The 24,287-nt window shown below is 39.0% G+C and overlaps 1 protein-coding gene and 1 long non-coding RNA gene across 2 annotated transcripts in view; one reads left to right on the top strand and one right to left on the bottom strand.

The window, feature by feature from the left end:
• The window catches only part of LOC110385712 (uncharacterized), a 120,744-nt gene that overhangs the window by 11,192 nt on the left and 85,265 nt on the right, over positions 1–24,287 (top strand). Inside the window, exon 2 of the mRNA XM_038010546.2 lies at positions 6,237–6,705. Coding sequence (XP_037866474.1) covers positions 6,237–6,705 — 469 coding nt within the window. The remainder of the gene's footprint in view (positions 1–6,236; positions 6,706–24,287) is intronic.
• LOC110385718 (uncharacterized) lies at positions 91–17,838 on the bottom strand. Its single transcript, XR_002430970.3, has 2 exons — positions 17,612–17,838; positions 91–387 (listed from the first exon to the last, which is right to left on the bottom strand). It is a non-coding gene; the product is annotated as an uncharacterized LOC110385718 (long non-coding RNA).

The raw sequence follows: 24,287 nt of genomic DNA, 5'->3' as shown, positions 1-24,287 counted from the left end.
CTTTGATGTCTCCCCGTCGGTCTTTTATTTATCGATTGAGGCACTACGAAGTCTGCCGGGTCAGCTAGTCGTAAATAAAAAAATCATAAATGTACTTGGGTATTTTTTTATTTTCGGCACTGACAACATTTCGTTTTTGAAAAAAACATTCAGTAAAGTTCTCGAATACTATCAACAAAATAAAAATATTCAACTTTACTGTTTGTGTAGTATGGAACGTAATATAAGCAACAGTGATTATTAAGTTAGTTAGCTTGTTCACATTGATTGTATTTAATTTCGTGTCATTATAAGGGTTTGTCTGAAACTATTGAAGTAATTGGACCGCTTTGCCGCTTACAAATATCTCGTAATGAGTAGAGGCAACACAGGGGCTTCGAACACTACCTAAAATTAAGAGATTCCTTTAAGTCAATCTAAAAGCGTCCTTAACACAAGGTCACAAAGTCTTTATAAATAAAAATCTGCAATATGTAGATGTCATGAAGCCACTTTTGTTTGACCTTTAATTTTCCTCGATTCTGGCCAGTCGCCAACTAAATCAAAAGGATTGGCGGATCAATAGACACTGGTGCATCCAAACAGAGTTGTTTTGAACGGTTGTCATGGCAACTGTTAATCTGTCTCGCGAATATAGGGTGTATGTGAGAGTGAAATGATTATATGTATTTCACGTGTGTTAGAAAGAGAGAGGCGCGGTGGGGTAGAATGATGCAGTGCGCATTTGCGTTCGCGCTCGGTTAAATTGGATTAGTGCGCCTTTTGGATGCATGAGCGATCGACGAAGAGAACATTCTAGCGATCTGCGATATTTGTATCAATAAAAAACAACATGATCAAAAATTTTAGTAGAAATCACAATATATAGATGTGTTTCCAGAGAGCAACTTTCCCTCATACTACTCGTCTATGGAAAGAACTCCATCGTATTTCCCGAACGCAATAACCTATCCTTCCTCAAATGAGAGAAAAGTGCTTCAACGGTTCGACTCCGCTCCTGGCAATGCTGATGTCCGCGAATAGAGTATTCGTAGTAGTAGTAGTAGAGAGAGAGTAGAAAAGAGTCTAGTATTGCTGTAAAATTCCTTTGGGCTTCGTAGCATTTCGGCTTACACTGTGCTAGTGCCACACGGTGTTCATATGTAGATTCCACATCATAAATCTTACTATCGAGAAGTTCCAATTGTATTAGAACAAGAACACACAGGAGTCTAGATGGGTATTAATATATCAATACGCGAAGCAAAAACTTTGTACCACTTTTTACGAAAATTGCGTGGACATAGGACTATAAACTTTCCCACACTTATAGAGAATATAGAGAAGAAGTGCAGAATGTTAATATTTTTTAATTGTGCATAAAAAATAAAAAATTAATATTACACACACTAGCATGTATTTGATGCAACACATATTTGTTATTGCTTTTGTTATTTTTTAAAGTCTGTGGTCAAATTGAGAATAGATAATTAATGTTTGTCTTTAATATTATTTGACTATAGTGTATGTAGTCTTGGCGAAATCTGTGATTAGAAGTATAATAAATAGCCTTTGACAATACAACCATAATAATGTTCAAACTTAAAATTTCAATTAATTACAGTCGACAATTTTTTTTTTTTCTTATCTCGTTTATGAACAAAAAGTCAAATCAAAATAATTTAACATAACTCAACCCACCCAGTAGAACAGATCTTCCAACGCGCTTGAAGGAGGCACAGTCCCCAAGATACTGGCTACGTTGCCTCGTTGGACAGCCAGACTCACTCACTGTGCAAAGTACCAGCCAGCCTTAGTATCATGTGTAGCCTCCTTCAAGCGTTTGGAAATTTCTGTTAAAAATTTCTTTGCTTCAGGGCCCCAAGGGCCCATCGTCTCAACCCTAGTTACTAATTTGTTGTTGCTAATTCTCCTAGAATCGAAACAAATCTCTCGGTTCTTTATCTCGCGTGTCTTTCTTATAAAAGAGCGTAAGTTCGAAACTAGTCACTCAAGCAGGCTTTAATCGATGAAAGTTTGAAAACAATTAACGATTTTGTCCACCAATTCGAATTAAACGTTGAGAACTTAGAAGCTATGATTTTCCCGTGTGTTATAGGTACCGGAATAAAATATTAGGCAAGACAATCTAGTATTTTATTCGGTTTTCGTCAGTGAAAATTAAACATAATTAATATTAGCTTTAAGGTTGAATGTTGCGTATTTTTATTTTCTCTAACGTTTCGAATATTTTATTTTTTGTGGCCACGTGGATGACTAATATAGTATCCGTCGATATTTGAATATTGTGCAAATTACCGTTTATTTTCATTCTGTCAAAAAAAAAGTCTGACGATTCGTACTGTCCCTATTGCGGTTGGTGCATGGTACTCTGTCTCTGACAGATAATAAGTACTGCCTTATTTGGCCGTGTACATTGCCATTCGCCGTCTACGGATTTGTCCTTGATTTAGTTATTATTCACGATGGTAATTTAATTAGTTCAGTCTCCATATTTATAGTTTACTAGCTGACCCGGCAAACGTTGTTTTGCCATATATAAGATTTCGAGGGAATTTCTAGTGCAGAAAAAAATAAAAAATAAAACCTCATTCAACAACATAATGCCTTTTTATAACAAAAAAAAATTGTCCAAAAAATAAAAAAATAATGCTAGGGGTGGACAGCCCTTATCACTTAGGGGTATGAAAAATAGATAGTAACCTATTCTCAGACCTACTGAACATGCATATAAAATTTCATAAGAATTGGTCAAACCGTTTCAGAGAAGTATGGTAACTAACATTGTGACACGAGAATTTTATGTATTCTCCTCCTCGAATCGTGTTCCTCATGTCTGAGGGTCGTGACCACCATCACCCATGAGCTTCAATCTTAAGATGTTTTTCCACTTTACCCTGTCCACGGCGTCATGTAGCGCGCTGTACACTGTACTGTCCAAAGTGGTGCGGATCTGATCGGACCAACGAGTCGGGCTGCGGCCTCTAGATCTGTTGCCTTCAACTTTATATATAAATTACTAAAAAAATCACCCATCGTAAGGTGATTTTTTTAGTAGTAATAAATTCCTGTATCCTATACTTCGGTTTCATTCCTGAGTCCTAACCACATAGAACGTCGGTCATTCATACATTTGCATTTTTTTCATTTAATCAGACGTCAATGTTACTATAAATGAACTGTGCATATTGATTGAAGTTTGTCACAATTTTGTGTCGTCTTTAAATACAAACGCTTATTTGGTTTAAACGTTAATAAATAAACGAATGAAATTTCTATATTAAAATTTTATACGAAGTTTACGTTCGCAAACACGTTTCGACTACGTAATGAAGCCGAAAAAGCAACGCGAACGAATGTAACAATGCCGCGCGCATTAACTATGCAACGTACAGGGACGGAATCGGAAAACGATAAATATAAAGCACCTACTCACTTGTTTGTTGTGACTTTTATATATTTTTTAAGGAATTTTATGACCTGGTAACTGAGACCTTTAAGTCATGTCTTATTTTAATTTATATTCATATTTTTATGAAAAATGATATTATGGAGTGAAATGAAATGAAGATGATTAATTTGAGACATTAATCAACTGTGATGAAATTAAATGAGATGATACGGGATGAAATATAATCTCAGTAAAATGGTGGTTATTTACTAAGATTTTTCAGTGGACTTTTTGGAGGATCCCGAGAAGTTACGTCCAGCGGCTTTATTTCATTTCCCCACATTTGTGCACTTTCACAGATATTAAACAGTTAATAAACCACCATTGTTACACATTTAAACCCGAAGAAACACTAAATAGACAAAATAAAACAAATCACACAACTTCACTCCTCGCGTTCCCGCCAAAAAGTCACTTTTATATTTTTCTTTTATATTTATCTTTTGCAGACAGCACGGGCTTATGTTTTAGGGGTCGACGTACTATTTCTGTCATCGGTCATCTGTAAATGAAGCGGAATATTTTAAACAAATATGTGAAGTTAAAAACATAGATAATACACATAAACTATATTTTTTTCCCTACCTATGCCTTGAGAGGCTATTTCAGCTTCTCTTTGACGTGTGGCTAAGCTCACGGGGCTCAAACCGTAGTGTTGCTAACAATGGCCCTAGCAAGAGCAGTGTTTCGCAGAATCTAGCACCGAATCGGAAACGCGTGCCACTGAGAAGTTCCGACGAGAAACTCAATGGGCTGTGTCTGTGGGTTAATTCGCTCGTCGAGCCCTTCGTACCTAAAAGCATCGTTAATGGATCGGGAGGATCCGTAATGAAACTTCATCTAGCAATCGCGAACGATAAGCTACACAAAAAACAATACAAACATGAATACAGAATACAAAAAAAGGTGAATAGCTAGATCATGGAGCTCATTAGAAAGAAATACTTTGCACAAATATAAGGGGGTCAATACAATTTAATTTGGTCCTAATTCCGTTACTAGCAAGGGCCGGCGTGTTAGAATGTAGGAGTGTTGAATTATGCAGGCTACATGAGAATGAGCATTTTACGTGTAAATCCCGCCATGTCCCTTCTCCTACCTATTATGGGTTTCCTATACCTACCTAGTATCCCGTTATTAATGGACAAATGATGGAATTATTATGATATAAAACATCACTTAAAATTTGATTAAGTTCATTATGGCTTTTTTGATAATTTCTTCTAATCCTTTCTTAAGATGGTTAATTTTTAATTTCATTTCGTTGAGGTGGAAAACTTGCTTGTTCTTACAAAAAGAAAACATCGGTTTTTGTGAAACAGACACGTAACAAAAAAAAAAAAAATGTCCTACATGTTTGAAGGATGTTTAAATTAATTATTAATAAATAATAGTTTAAAACCAAAAAAAACACGCTTTTATAGAAAATCCAACTAAAAAATAGAAAATAAATGTTAATAAATTTGAATTGAAAAATAGTGTAAGATAAAATGATTTTATTGTAAAAAAAGCGTGGGGTGCGAAAAGACTTTTTCTCCAACGTATTAAAATATCAATGATATATTCTATCCTATATAAAACAATCCTAGCAGTCAAATACCAATTAGTATTTCTGTTATCATGAACGATACAGTTTTAAAATAGCACCATATTAAATAACCTAGAAACATTTTTGAAGTATGTATATTGAAAACTCCTTTGATAGAAAATTAAAAAAAAAAAGTCGAACAATACAGAAAAAGGTTTGATGAAAAATGAGGATCCACTTATGTTCAGTAGGCGACTTAAATCATTACATAATCGCGTCACACCTAAAGTAATAATACTTATCATGAAGGTCTTTAATTAAGTCGAGCTCTCTAATAAAGCTTTAAACTTTTTCGTTCGTGAAACACGACGCGGAGAAGCTTTCAAAAAGAAATAAAGTTTGTTCGGTTGAAACAAATTTCGTATCCCAAGTTTCGTCTCTAAAAAGCTCGTACAAGTTTGATGCGAGATTGTATTGTTTTAAAGTTTTCATTTTATTTTGTATATCTTGAAGAGGAACATAACAATTTTTATTTTTCTTAGAAAAACTGATAAAAAGTCTCTTAGTTTTAATTTCCTTGAAGCATGAATATCTATGGAATAACATTATTTTTTAAAGATTTGAGGTTTTTTTTTTATGGAATACGTTGGTATACGTAGCAAAGTCACAAAAATAAGGTTATTTCTTTATAGGATAAATGAGAGCGATCTGATTCTAAGCGGTTACCGGAGTCTATTAATATTTAATGTGAGATAGAAAATTGCAGCGCATTGTGAAAACGGCTTTACCGTCATACGCGACAGTCATTGGCAAGATGGTGATAAAACAACGACACCTTGATAGGCAGTGCGTAAATAAATTGGGCTAATGAATAAAAGTGTATTTTTTTTTAATTGCCCTAGCAGGCACACGAGGACGCGGCCTACCTGATGATAAGTGGATACCGTTGCTCATGGACGTCAGCAATGCCAGGGGCAGGGCCAAGCCGCTGCCTACCGCTAAAAGTGTTTTTATTTTTTATTGCTTAGATGTGTGGGCAAGCTCACAGCCCACCTGGTGTTAAGTGGTTACTGGAGCCCATAGACATCTACAACGTAAATGCGCCACCCAGCTTGAGATATAACTTTCAAACCGAAACGCATTACTGCTTCACGGCAGAAATAGGCGGGGTGGTGGTACCTACCCGTGCGGACTCACAAGAGGTCCTACCACCAGTAAGTGTATATTAAAAATAAACAAATTCACGTGTCGTTACAGAGATCGTGGAGGAGCAACAATGTCAAGATTTTGGCTTCCGGCTGACGTGCCGCGAGCTAGACTCGCACATCGCCATCCTCGAGGCCTACTACACCGCCATGGAAGACTACGGCTGGCCCAACACGACCCGCGAGAGACTCGTTATCAGAACCGAAAACGACTCCGAGCTGGACCAAGTGCACGTGTACATTAGCCCACAGCACAACGGAGTGTACGAGCAGACGAACATTACAAGACCTCACAGGCTCGCGAATGCTACCCTCGAATTTAACGATACGTCTCTCTGGAACGATAGTCTGTTGTTATTTAATGACACCGTCGACGTATTTGGCGAGTTCGTGAACGATAGTGACAATTGCGATGCGGTTTCGTTCCGTCGGAGCTACGCCAGTTGGCGTGAAGGCGACAAACTCCGACGCGCGTCGTTCAGAAACGCATCCGTGAATCTCAGATCGCCGTTTAGTTACAGGTGAGTACTTCTAAAGCTATTTCTTTTTGACGTGACAAAGTCTTATAATTCGATGGAGCCGGCTGCACGCACGAAAAAACATGACTCATTGAGGCGTTCCATTTAAGGCTTGAAGTGGAAGCGAGAGCGCGCAACGACAAGCAGCGACAAAGAGGCACAATCGGCCTCCGCGTTCGGCAGCGTTCGACATCTGTCTCTCTCCTACTTGAGTGAGCGATGCATCCGCGTGGACAGCTGCTATACAATAATACATTTACATGTTTTCGTCAAGTATGAAGTTCAGTGAAAAGTGAATGTGGTGTCAATTGTCCATACATAATATCTATCAAACATAAAAATTAAAATTTTATTTTGAAAAATGAAACCATTCCATCAGTATTTTCTTATGACGTTGTGACGTTCAACTATCGTCAGTAAACCGACTTTACAGACAACCGATTTTTTTATTCCTACCTAAGCTGAGAGCCTTGAGAGGCTATTTCAGCGTAACCTTAACTAGTAGGTGAACTCACGGAGCTCAAGCCTGACGACGTTGCTAACACGAACCCCAGCAAGAGCCGTGCTTCACAGAATCTATCACCGAACCGCTAACGCGACCCACTGAGTAGAACCGGCGAGAAACTCAGTGGGCTGTGTCTGAGGGTTAATTTACTCGTCGAGCCCTTTCGTTGCAAGCGACGGGTTCGACGAGAACGATGATCGGTGCTTGAGGTACCTAAAAGCACCGTTAGTGGATCGGGAGGATCCGAAATGACGTGTTTGGGGCAACGTCGACTGCTTTCCATTCTGTCCGCAGGATCGGGAATGTAGTTACCGGCGGCCACGATGAGAGGCTTCTCGTGTCGTGCCGCTTTATCGAAGTGGAACTATTTCAGGAGTCGCTTCGGACATCGGAACATAGAGTATGATTCAGAAAAAAAACTGTGTCATCCACGAATATAGACTATGGATTATGCCACGGATTGTTAACAAATGTTTATGGCGTGTTTAAGTGTTTTCGATGTAAATCAAGAAGGCGTTCGTCGCTTCTATCCTCCTGTTACGGCATACACGAAATAGCTGAGACGTTTTACGTTTCAGATCTATTTTTGAGTTAAAAAATAAATAACAAATAAAACTGAAGCTTAGATGTTCAGTTTAGATGAACTCATTTTCTGAATTGACCAACTATTCGCGAAAGTTTTATTAAAACTTTGCTATGTGATTTGTGCTTTCCGTTGCTTCGTTGAGTACTTAAATAAATAAAAAAAATTAGGACCACTCAAAATGTATCTTTTTATTTTTGGAAAAAGTGTTCAACCCACAGTCTTCATTTAAGTCTTTCGACTCGCTGTTTTTAATACGCTTTTTTACATTTAAGATGTTAAGTAAAGTCCGAAATCGAAGAACACACGCTCTTGACAGGTCTTTAAATATGCCATAGACTTTCCTGCTGATATATACACTTTCCTCCTGAGCAAAAAAAAAAACGTCCACATTCATTGTTAGCGATGGTCGGCTCAACTGTGTTCCTATAAGATTCCCTCCGCATGAACGCTAGAGTACACATCAAAACTTTAATAAACTAAGTCGATATCAGAGTCAATATAGTCTGGGTACAGCCTGTCCGCGTCGAAGGAAATGAGAAGGCTGGTGAATTCACAAAAATGAGCTCTAATGAAACAGAGTTAAGAGCTGAATCACATTCATTATGAAATGGAGTAACGCCTCCGGCTTAAGAGGCACTAAAGAGTTTCTCACTGCCGGATAACCTGAACTTGATTGCCAACGCAACCTGCTAATTCTGCACGAACCTGATTCAGTCTATCGCGTATTTAACACTGTGAAACTGAGAACTCATGTCTCAAGGTGGGTGGCGTCATTAACATTGTTATTGTCTGTGGCCTATAGTAACCACTTAACACCAGTTGGGCCATGAGCTCGTCCATCTAACCAATAAAAAAAACTTTGTAAGCTTGATTGTCTAGTAGGGACAGGAATGAGCACCATGGAAAATGGTTATCCAGAAAAGATGTCTATAGGATCTTAGCTTCAAACGATATTAAAGTATTCATGCCGGTGCAGTTTGGAGATGAATAGTAGAGAGCAAGAGACATAATTATTTTTCCCAGCCCCCAATAACTTAAGATTCATCTCACATAGAACCATAAGAAAGAACAAGGTTAACTGCGTGTCTCAGAAGCCAACCGATTTTTCGACAATAAACTAACAACAACCAATCCATACAAAACGACAATTTTAACCTTTCCCACAGGAACGTATCATTAACGCGGTGTACACACGTGAGCTGGTCGTCAATACATATCTCTGGGGACCCATCGGCATACGGTAGCAACTGAATGGTTTACTAAGCCCTTGATGTAAAAATAAAACAAATTGCTTCTTAGGTGAATGTTATTGTCGTCCAGAGTAATTTTAAATTTAATACAAAACTCTTAAGTGTTTTTTATTAGGGCGTCTTGTGGGCCCGTACGGGTAGGTTTTTTTTTTTTTTTTTTTTTTTTATTGCCCTTGTAGGCAGACGAGCATACGGCCCACCTGATGGTGAGTGGTTACCGTCGCCCATGGACTTCAGCAATGCCAGGGGCAGAGCCAAGCCGCTGCCTACCGCTTAATACTCTCCACAAGCCTCGTTTGAAGAAGGACATGTCATAGCGCTCAGGAAACACCGTGGAGGGGAGCTCATTCCATAGCCGGATGGTACGTGGCAAAAAAGATCTCTGGAAACGCACTGTGGATGACCGCAGTGGCTCCAGGTAGTATGGATGAACTCTACTCCGGTGGCGGGCGGTGCGATGGTAAAAACGAGATGCCGGTATCATCTCGAACAACTCCTCAGAGCACTCCCCATGGAACATACGGTACAAAATACAGAGGGAACCGAAGTCCCTCCGCAGACCCAGAGGCTCCAAACGATCCGTGAGAATGGGATTATCGACAATCCGAACGGCCCTCCTCTGTATGGAGTCAAATGGAAGAAGCTGGTATTTGGGAGCCCCGGCCCAGAGATGGGAGCAGTACTCCACGCGAGGCCGGACTTGTGCTTTATAAAGCAAAAGCCTTTGTCCAGGCGTGAAGTACCGCTTCGCTCTGTTGAGGACTCCCAGCATTTTGGACGCCAACTTGGCTTTGCCTTCCAAATGACTCCGAAACTGGACATCGCTCGAAATGTCGACCCCAAGTATCCCAATACTCTCGGACGGTTGCAGGGATACTCCTTGGAATTGCGGCGCCATGACAAAGGGGTCCTTCTTCGCAGTGAACGCGCAAACTTGTGTCTTTATCGGGTTGAATTGAACCAAGTTCAATTCACCCCATTCGGAGACTCGCCCCAGAGAGTTCTCCACTTCAGACACAAGTTTTGATCGTCTCTCTTGCACCGCGCTCCGAGAGAGACTCTGATGGCCGATATATCGCGCATCCCCCGTGCTGTCATCCGCATAGCAATGCATGCCATCAATAGACAGCATGTTATTGATATACAGGATGAAAAGCGTGGGGGAGAGCACCGAACCTTGTGGAACGCCAGCGTTAATGGTCATGGTATCAGAACAGTCACCGTCTACAACGACCGTGATGCTCCGCCCATCCAAAAAGCTAGCGATCCACTTGCAGAGACCCTCGGGGATTCCGTAAGATGGTAGCTTCGATAGAAGTGCCCTATGCCAGACCCTGTCGAAGGCCTTCGCGATATCAAGGCTCACAGCAAGAGCCTCGCCCTTGCTCTCCAAGGCTTCAGCCCACCTGTGAGTAAGGTATACAAGAAGATCGCCAGCTGAGCGACCGTGACGGAAACCGTACTGTCGGTCACTGATCAGCTGGCGATCCTCAAGATACTTCAGGAGTTGTGTATTTATTATTCGCTCCATTACCTTGGAAAGCAAGGAAGTTATCGCGATAGGCCTATAGCTCGACGGGTCCGACCGGTCACCCTTCTTGGGGATAGGGTGGACGTGGGCGGTCTTCCATGAAGACGGAACCCTGTTAGCGCAATAAGAGAGGCGATACAAACGCGTTAGCGCAGGTGTCAGCTCAGGGGCGCACGTTTTCAAAACCACTGCGGGGATGCCGTCTGGCCCACTCGACTTATGGACGTCCAGGAGTCGGAGCTCCCGCCTAACTGCACACTGTGTGAAGCAGATATCCGGCAGGGAGCTATCACACTGGGGGATGTTCGGTGGAGTGGCACCCCCGTCGTCCACAGTCGAGTTCGAGGCGAAGAGTTTGACCAGAAGGTCAGCCTTCTCTTTCGCGCTGTGGGCCAGAGTGTCATCGGACTTGCGCAGTGGTGGGAGACTAGACCTGCAAAAGTTTCCTTCTGCAGCTTTGGCGAGCGACCAAAAAGCACGGCTCCCGGAGGGATAGCTCTTTAATCGCTCGCCAACTCTAGCAACGTGCTCCGACTTCGCCTTGGCAATTACCTTCTTGTAGGACCTGGAAGCGGCGTTATATTTCCGCCTTTCCCCTGAGATGTTAGGATCCCGACGTCTCCTGGCATTATCCCATGCCACGTATGCGGACCGCTTGAGGTGTGCAGCATCCCTACTGGCATTGTTATACCAGGGTCTGCTGCGACCCCCAACGGGCACTTCAGAGGAGGGAATAAACAATTCCATCCCCCGGAGCACCACGTCTTTAAGACGGTCCGCACAGACGTCAGGATCAGCAGAGGAAAAGCAGAACCGCCCCCATGGGTAGGATGCGTAAAATTCACGCAATCCATCCCAATCTGCTGACATATACCGCCAAACTCTACGATACCCGGTCGTCCTACGACGACCGGGACGAGAGAGTGGTACGGCAGCACGAATAAGGCAGTGATCAGACGATCCTAGCGGAGCGTCGACCACCACACTGTATCCGGCCGGATCTGTGGTCAGCAGAAGGTCCAACAAAGAAGGCTCGTGCCCCTCGATATCTGGGACACGGGTGGGCTGTGTCACCAGCTGGGAGAAGCCGTAGGCCAAGGCGAAATCGTAGGCAGTCCGACCCGGGAGGTCAGTGGTTCTGGACCCCAACCACTCTTGGTGGTGAGCGTTAAAGTCTCCAAGAACCACTACCTCCGCAGATGGGTACTGCTCAAGCACGCGGTTAGTCCCCTCTTGCACATGCTCAAACAGAGCTGAACCTGCATCACTGCTGTGGGACCTGTACAGGCACGCGTAGATTCGGATACAGCCCCCGTGATCCACGCGCAGCCACAATAGGGACAGGTCCCGTTGTTCGAGGCCCCGAAGACGGCGACAACAGACATCCGCCCGGACGAATACGCACACCCCGGCTTTACGTAGGAAGTTGTGCTCCAATACGTAGCCGGGGTATTCAAGGTATGAGGTATCGTCCGGAGCAGATATCTGCGTCTCCGTTAAAAAAAAAGCAGGGCAGGCTGCGCCATCTCAAGGTGGTGGTGTACGGCGTCAAGGTTACTATGTAGGCCCCTGACATTGCTGAAATCCACATTAAATGTGGAATGGGGAACCGCCTGTAAAACCCTTTTCTTTTTTTTCGACTTCATAAATTATATTTCTGGAGAGTAGGATTAGGAGAGGTAGGATGTTGGAGGTGAGATCGAGGCAACACCTGAATGAAGCGCGGAACATAGTACGTGCTCGACCACGGGTTGCGTGAGAGACCGACGCAGGGCATGGAAGGGCCCCCAGTCCACCCTGCGTACGATCGCCGGGATCCACTCCGGTCTCCGACTCCGGCACGACGACCGCACGACAGGATTTTACACCGGTTGGCGGGACAGCTTCCCGGGGCGGAGTTTAGTAGAGACACCCGGGTTCAGGTCCCCTACTGACCGGCGGGCGGCAGCGGATACCGTTTCACTAGGTCTCCCTATACCCCCGTCAAACAATCACGCCCCGTGATCTCGCACGCACGTCTGCTCCGCATGTTCCAGGCGTCACCAAGACTCACCCCCAGCAAGGAAGGGGAAAGGGAAGGAATAGAACTGGCTCTCCAACCTACACGCCGGAACACAGCTAGGCTATTTGGCGGCGGACTCTAGTTGGAGGGTGGTCGCCAGCCAGTCGGACAAGTCCTACCACCGATTATGTATTCGGCTCCCGTTTTGCACCACCCAGGGGTCACTTGTAGGGAATCGCGGGTTAAACCTACGGAAGCGGGAAGCACCAACCCCCAAATAATATATTCTTCATGGCAGATATAATGGTGCCACCACCATTATATCTGCCATGAAGCAGTAGTGAGTTTCGATTTGAAGGGTTGGGCAGCCGTTGTACTGAAAACTGAGTTTTAGGACTCTTGACTTATGGTGGGTCGCGGCATTGATGTTGTTGATGCTCTGATGACTATTTAACATCAGGTGGACCGTGAGATTATCTACCCATATTAGCAATAAATACAATAAAAACGCCCTTTGGGTGTTTCGTGGTTGTCGTAAAACCCATACACATTACAATGTGAATAATGCCACCCATCTTAAGACTTCTTATATGCGTCTATGGTCTTCTATGGTCCATAGTTTAGCAATTACATAGTAATTACGCAAAATTAATTTTTAAGATATTAATTTTTCTACAAGTCTCAACAAAATTATATTTATTAAAAATGTTTGAATCTAAATAGGGAATTTCCAGATTAATATCTGTATCATAATAAAAACTTACAACACCTATTAACACATGTCATTAAATATAAAACGTAATAATTTAATTAACATCAAAGCTAGTTTCGTTTAAATGGTAAATAAAGGTAATTGAATTATTTATGTTTGGTTAGCACGCTATTTCGATAATAAATGGGCTCTTATGACACGTTTTAATTGGTGGGTAAATTTTTGACATCAATTTAAAAACTGCTCTTTTAATACTGCTAGTGGTCCCTTGTTAGTCGAAATTCGACTATAATTAATTGAAATTATAAGTTTTGCCATTATTATAATTCTATTGTCAAACACTATTAATACAACATACTATTTATTAATCACAGATTTCGCCAAGACTACACTATACACAAATATTAATAAAGTCAAAACAATGTTCAATCTTTTTTTTAAGTGGTTTTATGACCTGGTAACTAAGACCTTTAAGTCATGTCTTATTTTAATTAATATTCTTAATTTTATGAATAATGTATGGAGTGAAATGAAATGAAATGAAGATGATTAATTTGAGACATTAATCAACTAATACATAATATCATTAATATAATAAAACATTAATATCATTAATAGGGAGACTGGGAATGTCAGAAACAGCAATGCTGAATCAATTTTGAAAATCAATGATAAAATAATAACTTCTCATCAAGAAGTGGCCAGTGCTTTTGAGCGCTACTTTGCTGATATCCCAGCTTCTACTACAAAATCTTTAATTTCATCTCCTACCGTCGCCGAATCATTACTGCAAGATCATGTTGATGAATGCAGTGTTAACTTTAAGTTCACAAATATTGCTATAAAGGACATAATTGATAATTTCAAGACCATTAATATTAAAAAAACTGGTGATTTATGGGGAATATCAATTAAGGTTATAAAATCCATTATTGATATAATCGCACCTTACCTTGCTACAATATTTAATGACTGTATTTATAGTGGTGTGTTTCCTGATCTAATGAAATATAGTAAAATAATACCTCTGTTTAAATCTGGTAGTACTTTTGACCCCACTAACTTTAGACCCATTTCAGTACTACCTACATTGAGTAAAATTTTTGAAAAAATTATTTTGGAACAGCTTTTGAACCATTTCTATTCCAATAACCTGCTTCATAACAAACAATATGGATTCACTAGAGGTCGTTCGACTATTGATGCAGGTGTAGATCTTATTAAAAATATTTTTCAGGCTTGGGAGGAATCGCATAATGCCCTTGGGGTATTCTGCGACTTATCTAAAGCTTTTGATTGTGTTGAGCATAATACATTGTTGAGGAAATTACACCATTATGGTATTAGGGGCGTTTCATTAGAACTTATTAAATCTTATTTATCCGGAAGAATCCAAAAGGTAGACGTTAAAGGAAAGAGATCTTCCGGTGTCTTACTTAATATGGGTGTTCCTCAGGGTTCCATATTGGGTCCCTTCTTATTTCTTGTGTATATCAATGATTTACCAAAGTTTATTGAAACCCGTCACGAGGTCGTATTATTCGCTGATGATACATCCTTATTGTTTAAAATTAAACGACAATTGGAAGATTATGACGATGTGAATGATGCTATCTCGCGCGTGGTACATTGGTTTAGTGTTAATAATCTGTTATTAAATAACAAAAAAACAAAATGTATAAAATTTACCACACCCAATGTTAGACAAGTAGACACTAATATCATTGTAAGTGGAGAGACACTGGAGCTTGTTGATTCGACAGTTTTTCTTGGTATAACAGTTGATTCCAGGCTGCAGTGGGGTCCTCACATATGCAAGTTAGCGAATAGACTTAGTTCTGCAGCGTTTGCGGTAAAAAAAATACGAACGTATACTGATGAAGATACGGCACGTCTAGTTTATTTCAGTTATTTTCATAGTGTTATGTCCTATGGCATTTTGCTGTGGGGCAATGCTGCCGATGTCGAAACGATTTTCATCCTGCAGAAGAGGGCTATTCGTGCTATTTATAATATGCACCCGAGGGAATCCTTGAGGGACAAGTTTAAGGAAATCAAAATTCTAACTTTAGCGTCCCAATACATTTTTGAAAATTTATTGTACGTGCGTAAAAACATTGTAGAATTCCCCAGAGTCTGCGATTTGCATAATGTGAACACTAGGAACAAACATAGGCTTGCGTTACCGGCGGCTCGAATTAAGAAAATAAGCAACTCTTTCAGGGGGCTGGGTGTACAACTTTTCAACAAGATCCCACAAAACGTTCAACTACTACCTGTTCATAGATTTAAGAAAACTGTCAAGGAACGTTTGTGCAACAAGGCATATTATAAAGTTAAGGATTTTTTACTAGATGGCACTACGTGGGAATGAGGCGTTCGCTCCTGGCCTTTTCATTTTTCATTATTATTATTATTTATTTGAATTGTATTTTTTTGACTTGTCTTTTTGTATACTGTAAATATGTTTTCTTGTTTAAAAAAAAAAAAAAGAAGAAAATAGTTGAGAAAATACATAAAAAAGCCCGCTGAGTTTGTTTCGCCGGTTCTTCTCAGGACTGTGGCTTTTTTGGAACCGGTGGTAAAGTTAACATTTTCTTTTACATTTTGACATTCAACAAGTGTGTTTTTGATGACATCCAAGTTGAAATAAATGATTTTGAATTTGAATTTGAATTTGAACTGGGATGAAATTAAATGAAATGAGATGAGATGATATGGGATGACATATAATCTCAGTAAAATGATGGTCGTTTACTGAGATTTTTTCAGTGGACTTTTTGGAGGATCCCGAAAAGTTACTTAGTGCACTTTCACAGTTATCAAACGGTTAATAAACCACCATTATTACACATTTAAACCTGAAGAAACATTAAATAGACAAAATAAAACAAATCACACGACTTTACTTCTCGTGTTCCCGCCAAAAAGTCATATTCAATCTGTTCTCAATTTGATCACAGACTTTATGCAATATGAAAAGTTTGACAATAAACAAATAGTATACATGTGTGTATGTAAGTCAAATACATGGTAGTGTGTGTAATGTTTTTTTATTGACTTAATGTATTTTAGAAAGCATAATTTAAAAAAATATTAACATCCTGCACTCCTTCTCTACATTCTCTATAAGTGTGAGAAATTTCATACTCTTCCATCCGCGCAATTTTCGTAAAAAGGGATACAAAGTTTTTGCTTCACGTATTAATATATAGATACGATGTTTTTAAAAATGACGTACATACATATTTAACATAATAGTGACGCGCCGGCTGGATTGCTTCTCTGATTTGGGCCATAGTTTAGGGATATTGTTAAAAATAGTGGTCATTTTTGTCACGTTTTGCCATGACCTAGTGTTCCGAAACAAAAGGAACTCAGGGACAAACAAAACGATTGCAATGTCAAAGGAGTCCAGTAAAAATATAAGGAATGATTAGTTTTTATCCAACAAATAGCTTTTGGGAAATAGCGATTTGTTGTTAAAAGTTTACAAATCTATATTAGCATTTTTTTTCAAAGAGTAAATACATTGTTACGTCGTAAATTATGTCGAGTGTGGCCTAAATAGTTTTTGGTAAATTCAGGGAGAGTTATAATTTTGAAACATCTGGATATTCAGCTTTTTATTTCGAAAATACGTGAAGTATTCTAGTTTAAGTACAGGATGTTATTTTTTTCTAACCAGCTTACTGGTTTTATTCAATCAATTGTAGACTTCAAATGGAGAATCACCTCAAAAAGAATTTAAACTTTTATAAAAAAAATACAGTCATTGCTTTTTTTAAAAGGTTTTTGGAAAAGCTAAGTTTTAAATTTTTTGTGAATATAACATCTTTTATTGATTTTTCTTTGTTTGATTTTTGTGTTTGTGTATTTATTTTTACGTATGTACGTGTAGCTTTAGGTGCCCGTATTGTTTAGAGATTCAATACGATCGCTTAAAGTTTAAAATTTGGAAAAAAAATTATGACAAAAAAATTGTTCAGCTATTTGAATGTGGTTATACATCATTGAAGTTCAATTAAAAACATCGAATTGTTGATACTAATACCAAGTAAATCGGGCCTTTAATTACAAAGATAAATGTCGCGTATTAACCGAAATATCACTCGAGGTATAAGTTCTAAGGTCTCAGTATAGTTACAACGGCTGCCCCACCCTTCAAACCGAAACGCATTACTGCTTCACGGCAGAAATAGGCGGGGTGGTGGTACCTGCCCGTGCGGCCTCACAAGAGGTCCTACCACCGGTAATCCTCAAAATATTTCACTCAACTTATATTTACGATAGAAAATAAGCAGTTAAAAATGTAATACTCACTAAATACGTAGTGGCGCAACGAAGATAACCATAAAATTGTATTTTTGACAGCTGCATAGTGAGGTCAAAGCGGTGTCTCATAAGTCACCGATTCTCATTAACGCGGAATGTTAAATATTCAAGTTTGAAAATAAACATGAGCTAAACACAATAATTCTAAGTTGTGGATCTGTCAGTCGTGACATTTGTCAAAAATGACGTCTGTCAGTGAAAGATTGGCTTTTGTTGTATTGAAAAATGAAGTTAAATTATATTTTAATGAACCAAACCCAAACCTTATTTGTTTACGTAACTAATCAAAACCATAGATATTGCAAAATAAAAAAAAATGCTTTCACTCAAAATTTACAATGATAGTGCAATTGGTTAACAATTTTACGGACAAATGCGGCTGCGATTTTATTCAATATAAGCATCCGTATGTTTTGTTCACGCATAGCGGTCTCAGAACTGTCGTTTCTAGAGCGAATACTACGAATTCTTTTAAAGAAACTCGTGTACTGAATAATAATGTATTATTTACTCGTAATAGATACCGCTCGAGAATTTATTTCACATATTTTTAGATCGACTTTGATCTAAAACGGAACGTATGAATTATCGGGATACCATATCTTTTGGAGGCGATCGAGTTATAAACTAATAAATAATGTCTTAATTTAAAACCTTTCGTTTCTTTTGTATTTAAAAATTGTAAACATTTATAATGAAGGTTCTGTGTTGTTTTATTGTTTCATTTGCTCCAAATATGATTTTAGGGTTCCGGACCTCAGAAGTAAAAAGAAAACGATTTTTCATAATACTGATTCTTGTATCGTTTGTCTGTCTCTCCGAGAGCTAATAGAGCTTTTCTTAGGAATTTCCTGAGGTATCAAGTTGAAGTACAAAGGCACACGGCGGAAGGAAGCTATAAAAAAATCAAGCTTTAAGTCAACGCAATTAAAAGATATCGACATATTTTGTCCACTCATCATATCCAAAACCTATAGAGTATTTCCTGTTAACTTAGAATATAAAAAAAATCAATGTATTATCTGATGAAGAATGCATACTTCCATTTTATGGTATCATGTAGTAGGTATTTGACTTAATATCACTGGAGTTTTATTGGTTACGGTGAACAAAATATAATAAAATCAAATCAAAACACTTCCCAAAGGTAATTAAACCCAACGGTCGCAGATAAGCATTGGCCTGCGGTCGGCAATTTAAAACGATCATAATTAAAGAACGAAAGTTTATTTTCGTTTGATTATAGCTTGAAATAGCTTTGAGATAGCCCCTTGAGTAGGTATGTAGACAGTCGATTTGACATTTCTGTTGTTTTTACTTTGGCAGCTGATGGTTAAGTTTCCGATGTTTTTAATTTGTGTTTGCAGTGTAATGTTTAGTATATGATGCACTTTTCAATATTTTATTACTGTCACAACATTTATGCTATTAATAAAATTCTTAAAGAGGTACTTATATATTACTTTTATTTATTCTAGGCACCCAAGATCGAGTCCTCGATCTTTCTCCTGCCCTTCTCCCTGGGGTCGGCGCAACATGTTTTCTCCTTCCATACTCCTCTATCATATTCCATTTCTTCTTAGGTCCACCTCTTCCTCTATATCCTTCCACATTCATAGTTAACACTCTTTTATCAACCTCATTTTCATTTCGTCTCATCACATGTCCTTCTTCCTATTCGTACACTCTTGACAGAGTGGTCGTGGTCATGCATCAGTCAGATCCTGCGATACCGATGCTCTCGCAATGCGACGCCATGTGGCACGATGTTTCGCAGAGTGAGAGCAATCATTTATGTTGGAGTGAGTCACAGATTTTATGAGGTCGGTCCATCGTGTTGGAGATCGTCCGCGAGATCTTTTGCCCTCACATGTCTATACCATCCCAAACGCGCACTTCTCAACTTCTCTGTCACAGGTGCCACTTTCAGACTTCCTCTAACGTATTCATTCGATTCTTCGATCTTTATATTTATTATCTGTATGGGATTCGTTCACCCTTTTTATTTAGGCCTCGGCTACAATACAAGAACACGATCTTTATTTATAGCCCGATTCATTTAGCAACAGTTTAATACAGAGCATGTACGTATTTCTCTATCTACATTTGTCTATGAATGTTAAATCGTAAATTCTGTCTACTTTTAAAATCAGACGTAGTTACGTAGATACTTTTATTAGTGTTATTTTAAGTGGTGATTTTATGCGTGCATCTATCGGGCCGCGCCATTATCGTTAAGTGAATCGAACTGTATGAAGGTTATAAAGTACGCGTTGCTGTTCTATGGATAAATGGAAAAATGTGTACTGCATGCTTTTTTTAATAGGCAATAGGTGTAGTTGAACTCAAAGTCTGAATCATCACAATTGAATATTGATCTGAATCCCGCTATAGCTTTGGTATCTAAGATTGAGTTCTGTCATGATCTATGGAATTGTAGAGTTCCTTCATGCGGCCCGTATGCACATAAGCTCACTCCAGGTCATCCATTCTCATTTTTGCAGGATAGCCATTGGAGCACCGTGGTGCGTTAGGAATGACGTTTTCATACTTATGTACGTATCGGTTCTAATTTTAAGTCGAACCGATATGTAAGTACGTAAAGGATGCGTCGGAACGCTACTTTGAAAAAGCGGCGTGACACTCAAAGCCGCCGTCGCTCGAATCATGTCTTGTCGGATCCTCGGATCCAACCTCGGGGGCTTTTAGGCTCTTCAAGCACCGCTCACCGTCCTCGTCAAACTTATTGTAGACTATAACCGACAGCACAACTTACTCTGGCCGGATTTTTGGAGATCCGGTGGTAGATTCTATAAAATACTGCTCTTGCTAGGGCCAGTGTTAGCACATTCTCTCAGGTTGAGCCCGATGAGTTCACCCAACGGTCACAGTGTAGCTAGATAGTCCCTTACGCTACCAGCGAATCGACAAGAAAAAAAAATTAAAATACACTACGATTTTGCTCTCGTTTTCATAATATCTTACTCGATTGCCTCATTAGGTAATTAAAACAAACGCGATACATAACAAAATCGTCTTTAAGCCTTTAATATCTAAAGTCTTAATTCAAATGGAATAGCTGACATGAACACAAACGCTTCGAATTACGAACAAATCATGTTACTGCGACACGACAATTTAATGTCGGCTCTGAGCAGAGAACACCCTGTCGAATTATTTTAATTCCATCAACCGTCGCAGGATTACTTGAGCTGCGGATGGAATTTAATCAAAGTTTGGCGTTCGAATTACAGATTTGTTATCGAAATAACCACGCTACTATATATAATTGCAAAACATTCAATTTCATACAATATATGTATTATTTGCATTGAAAAATGAACATAAAGTTAATATTTCACGGCTTATCGTGGGTTGTTTGAAGTGAAAACTTCTTTACTATCGTTGTGATTCGAAAATCGATAAAACGAAAAAGCGACAATAAGAAGACCTGGTGGTAGGACCTCTTGTGAGTCCGCACGGCAGGTACCACCACCCCCTATTTCTGTAATAATAATAAGCAGTAATATGTTTCGGTTTGAAGGATGGGACAGCCGTTGTAACTATACTGAGACCTTAGAACTCAGATCTCAAGGTGGGTGGCGGCATTTACTTTGTAGATGTCTATGAACTCTAGTAACCACTTAACACCAGGTAGGCTGTGAACTCGTCCAACCATCTAAGCAATAAAAAATAAAAAGAAGAGACAGACACATAAATTCATAAAATTTAACGTGAGAGAAAATGAGATAGGAAGCATTATACAGTGTTTCATATATTCGTGGTTCTCTTTGGACTCTGCTTCGTACCTAATATTCCAATTTAATACGTTATGAATTAATCTATTTATTAAATGTATACGAATAAAATATAAAATAATATCGAACTTTGTATCACTGTGATCATCACTTAAACCTACAATTATCCTCTTCTCGAAATTTTACATTCGTCTCATTAACTTGAAGCCAAAATTTTTGAAGGTTCCACCTCTACCACATGTGAATTGTACACATGTTTTTTTTGGGACGAAAATGGGAAACGAGTATCGGACCGTAAGTGACCGTAGGTGAGGGGTCACTGTAGCTCACGGATGACATACTATACTACTATTTTCTCGGGTATAAAAATAATGGAAATCTCTATATTGTTGGAATAACCAAGATTTAAAGTTTTGGTTGTTTGATTAAACTTTTTTTCGCCTACCCACCCTAGTAACCTTGAGGGGTTATATTAGGTTCGCCTAACATGTAGGCGAGCTCATGGGGCTCTCAGCCTGGCGAATTTACTAACACTAGCAACGTAACTAAAAACCGAACGAAACACTGTTCAAAGTTCATTGACCTTATCGTATTTCAAGAAATCTACAAGTGCGGCCGCGGAACCGTGAATCAAAAGTCACGACTTCATTATATCATTTATTTTCCCACAAAATAACCTGATTGGTATTGCCCGTGTTCGATATCGGGAACGTTTTTGGCTTCACCGACGCAGGGACGCAGTCAGTCTCTCGTTTTGGGGGGTCATAAAATGACTTTAAAAAACACACAATTTAACGATTTACTTATGTACAACTAGCTGACCCGGCAGACTTCGTATTGCCTCAATCGATAAATAAAAGACCTAAACTTTTGTATAAAATAAACTTAAAACAAACAAAAGGAATCCGTCCAACGGGGGACAAATCAAAGAGAAACAAAATTGTTATTTTTATTTAATTCCGAGCATTTTCATCTACCTTTTAAACCTTCTCTGGACTTCCACAAATAATTCAAGACCAAAATTATCCAAATCGATCCAGCCGTTCACGAATTTTAGCGAGACTAACGAACAGCAATTAATTTTTATATATTATTTTAAAGATGAAAAGAGTTCTTTGGTTTTTAACCCCTACACAATTTAAAGTCATCTGACGCGCGACATCGACCGTGTCGAGGAATTTCAGGTAACCTCCCTGTTCGCGATAAAAAAAATTTCCTACCTAAGCTGATAGCCTTGAGAGGCTATTTCAGCGTAACCTTAACTAGTACGTGAGCTCACGGGGCTCAAACCTGACTAAACATTAATATTAACTGAGGATATAATACATGTGTTTGTGTTTAAATTAGCAAAATATTATTATTTTCCATTAACCTTAAGATCCTACTTTGTGCGCGTGTTTCAATTTCGTGTTTGTTAAATATTAATGAGGTTGTCAGAAACAACGAATTCTTTGCGAGAAGATCCTTTGCTGTATTTAAGTTTAAGTAGTTAATTATCTCTAATTTTAATGCCTACATTTTCACTTATCTGATTTGATATCTAACTTATTCGTAGTACTAAATAGAACGACAGAAAATTAAAATTTCACCCGCATAAATATAAATAAGTTTAATTCCCTTTTGACCCAACCACTCCTTATTAAATTATGTTTATTGAGATCATTAAATTGATTCATTTCACTTTTTTGGGTTATTAATTGACTGTTAGTTTTTAATTATTTTTATTTATCTGGGTGGCTCTGTTCTGAGATCGCTTCGTCACGTGCGTACGGATTCCGTTACGGAAACTAATTACGATGGATCTTTAGGCATTGTCTAATCGCGATTGCAAATGAGTTTTGCACCCGATTCCCGTCTTATAGAGTTCAAAATTGCATAACATGTTTTACGGGACCCGGAATCGTATTATTTTGTGATGTTTTTGTTGTTAATGAAAACACAATACATCAAAAAAAGAAAATAATAATAATTAGAATGTCAATATTTATACTGTAGGATCTAAAATAAATATGTAATTAGTTAAAAAATATACGAGATCAGTTTTTGATATATATAAGTATCTATTTAGAACAGTTTGATAAGCATCTTCCATTACGGGATACCAATAAGATCGTATAATAATAATTATTAAGCCCGTAAGCAATATGAGCCTGCAAGAGTGTTACAATCATTCTGTAAATTTCTGCCGAAAAGCCATATCTCTGTGGATCTACGTCACGTTTTCCACGTTGAAGTTAACGATTCTCAGAGTTTTTTGGTACAATTTCATTCAGTATAATTGAATCAATCCTTACAAGTTTTACCGCAGAATTTGAGAATATTTTTTTCACACCTTTTCGCTTCCACTTTTTTGTGTACCGTGTAAGGGCACAATTAGCTGGCTTTGGGTCGACGCGGCCATGTAATACCGGGCTTACCTTATTTGGGCGAACCTAATAGAACTTAACTAAGTAAATTGTTGTAAGGGCTTTACGTGTATGTTTGATAGCCCTGAATACGATGTCAACACACTTAGTAAATGTTCACTGAAATTGTACAACGTCGGAGTTCCATGGGAACGAATCGCACTGGACTTCACCGGCCCTTTCCCGGAAAGTGATAGTGGAAACAAGTATTTCATTGTGGTAATTGATTACTGCGAACCAATCTGGTATGTTCTGGAAAAGTGATAGATATGTCGTGTCGATTACAAAAGACGCAAAGACGACATGAAGACAGTTAATGTTCAGTTCTATGGAAGCGAATTAACGAATGGATAACTTGAAGCGAAGTGGAGGGAGGAAGTGAATCGTTATGGTCAAGTCTACCTTATGTATCGTAATAATTAAATTAAGTTTTATTTTGTATTTCGGGGATAGCTACTATTTATTCCGAGTCGGAACGAAGAGAATTTTGAAATTAATAAA

This window comes from Bombyx mori, chromosome 4, assembly GCF_030269925.1.
Source record: "Bombyx mori chromosome 4, ASM3026992v2".
In the NCBI taxonomy this organism is placed as follows: domain Eukaryota; kingdom Metazoa; phylum Arthropoda; class Insecta; order Lepidoptera; family Bombycidae; genus Bombyx; species Bombyx mori.
The sequence above is the reverse complement of the archived record's forward strand: the minus strand, read 5'-3'. Positions and strand labels throughout refer to the sequence as shown.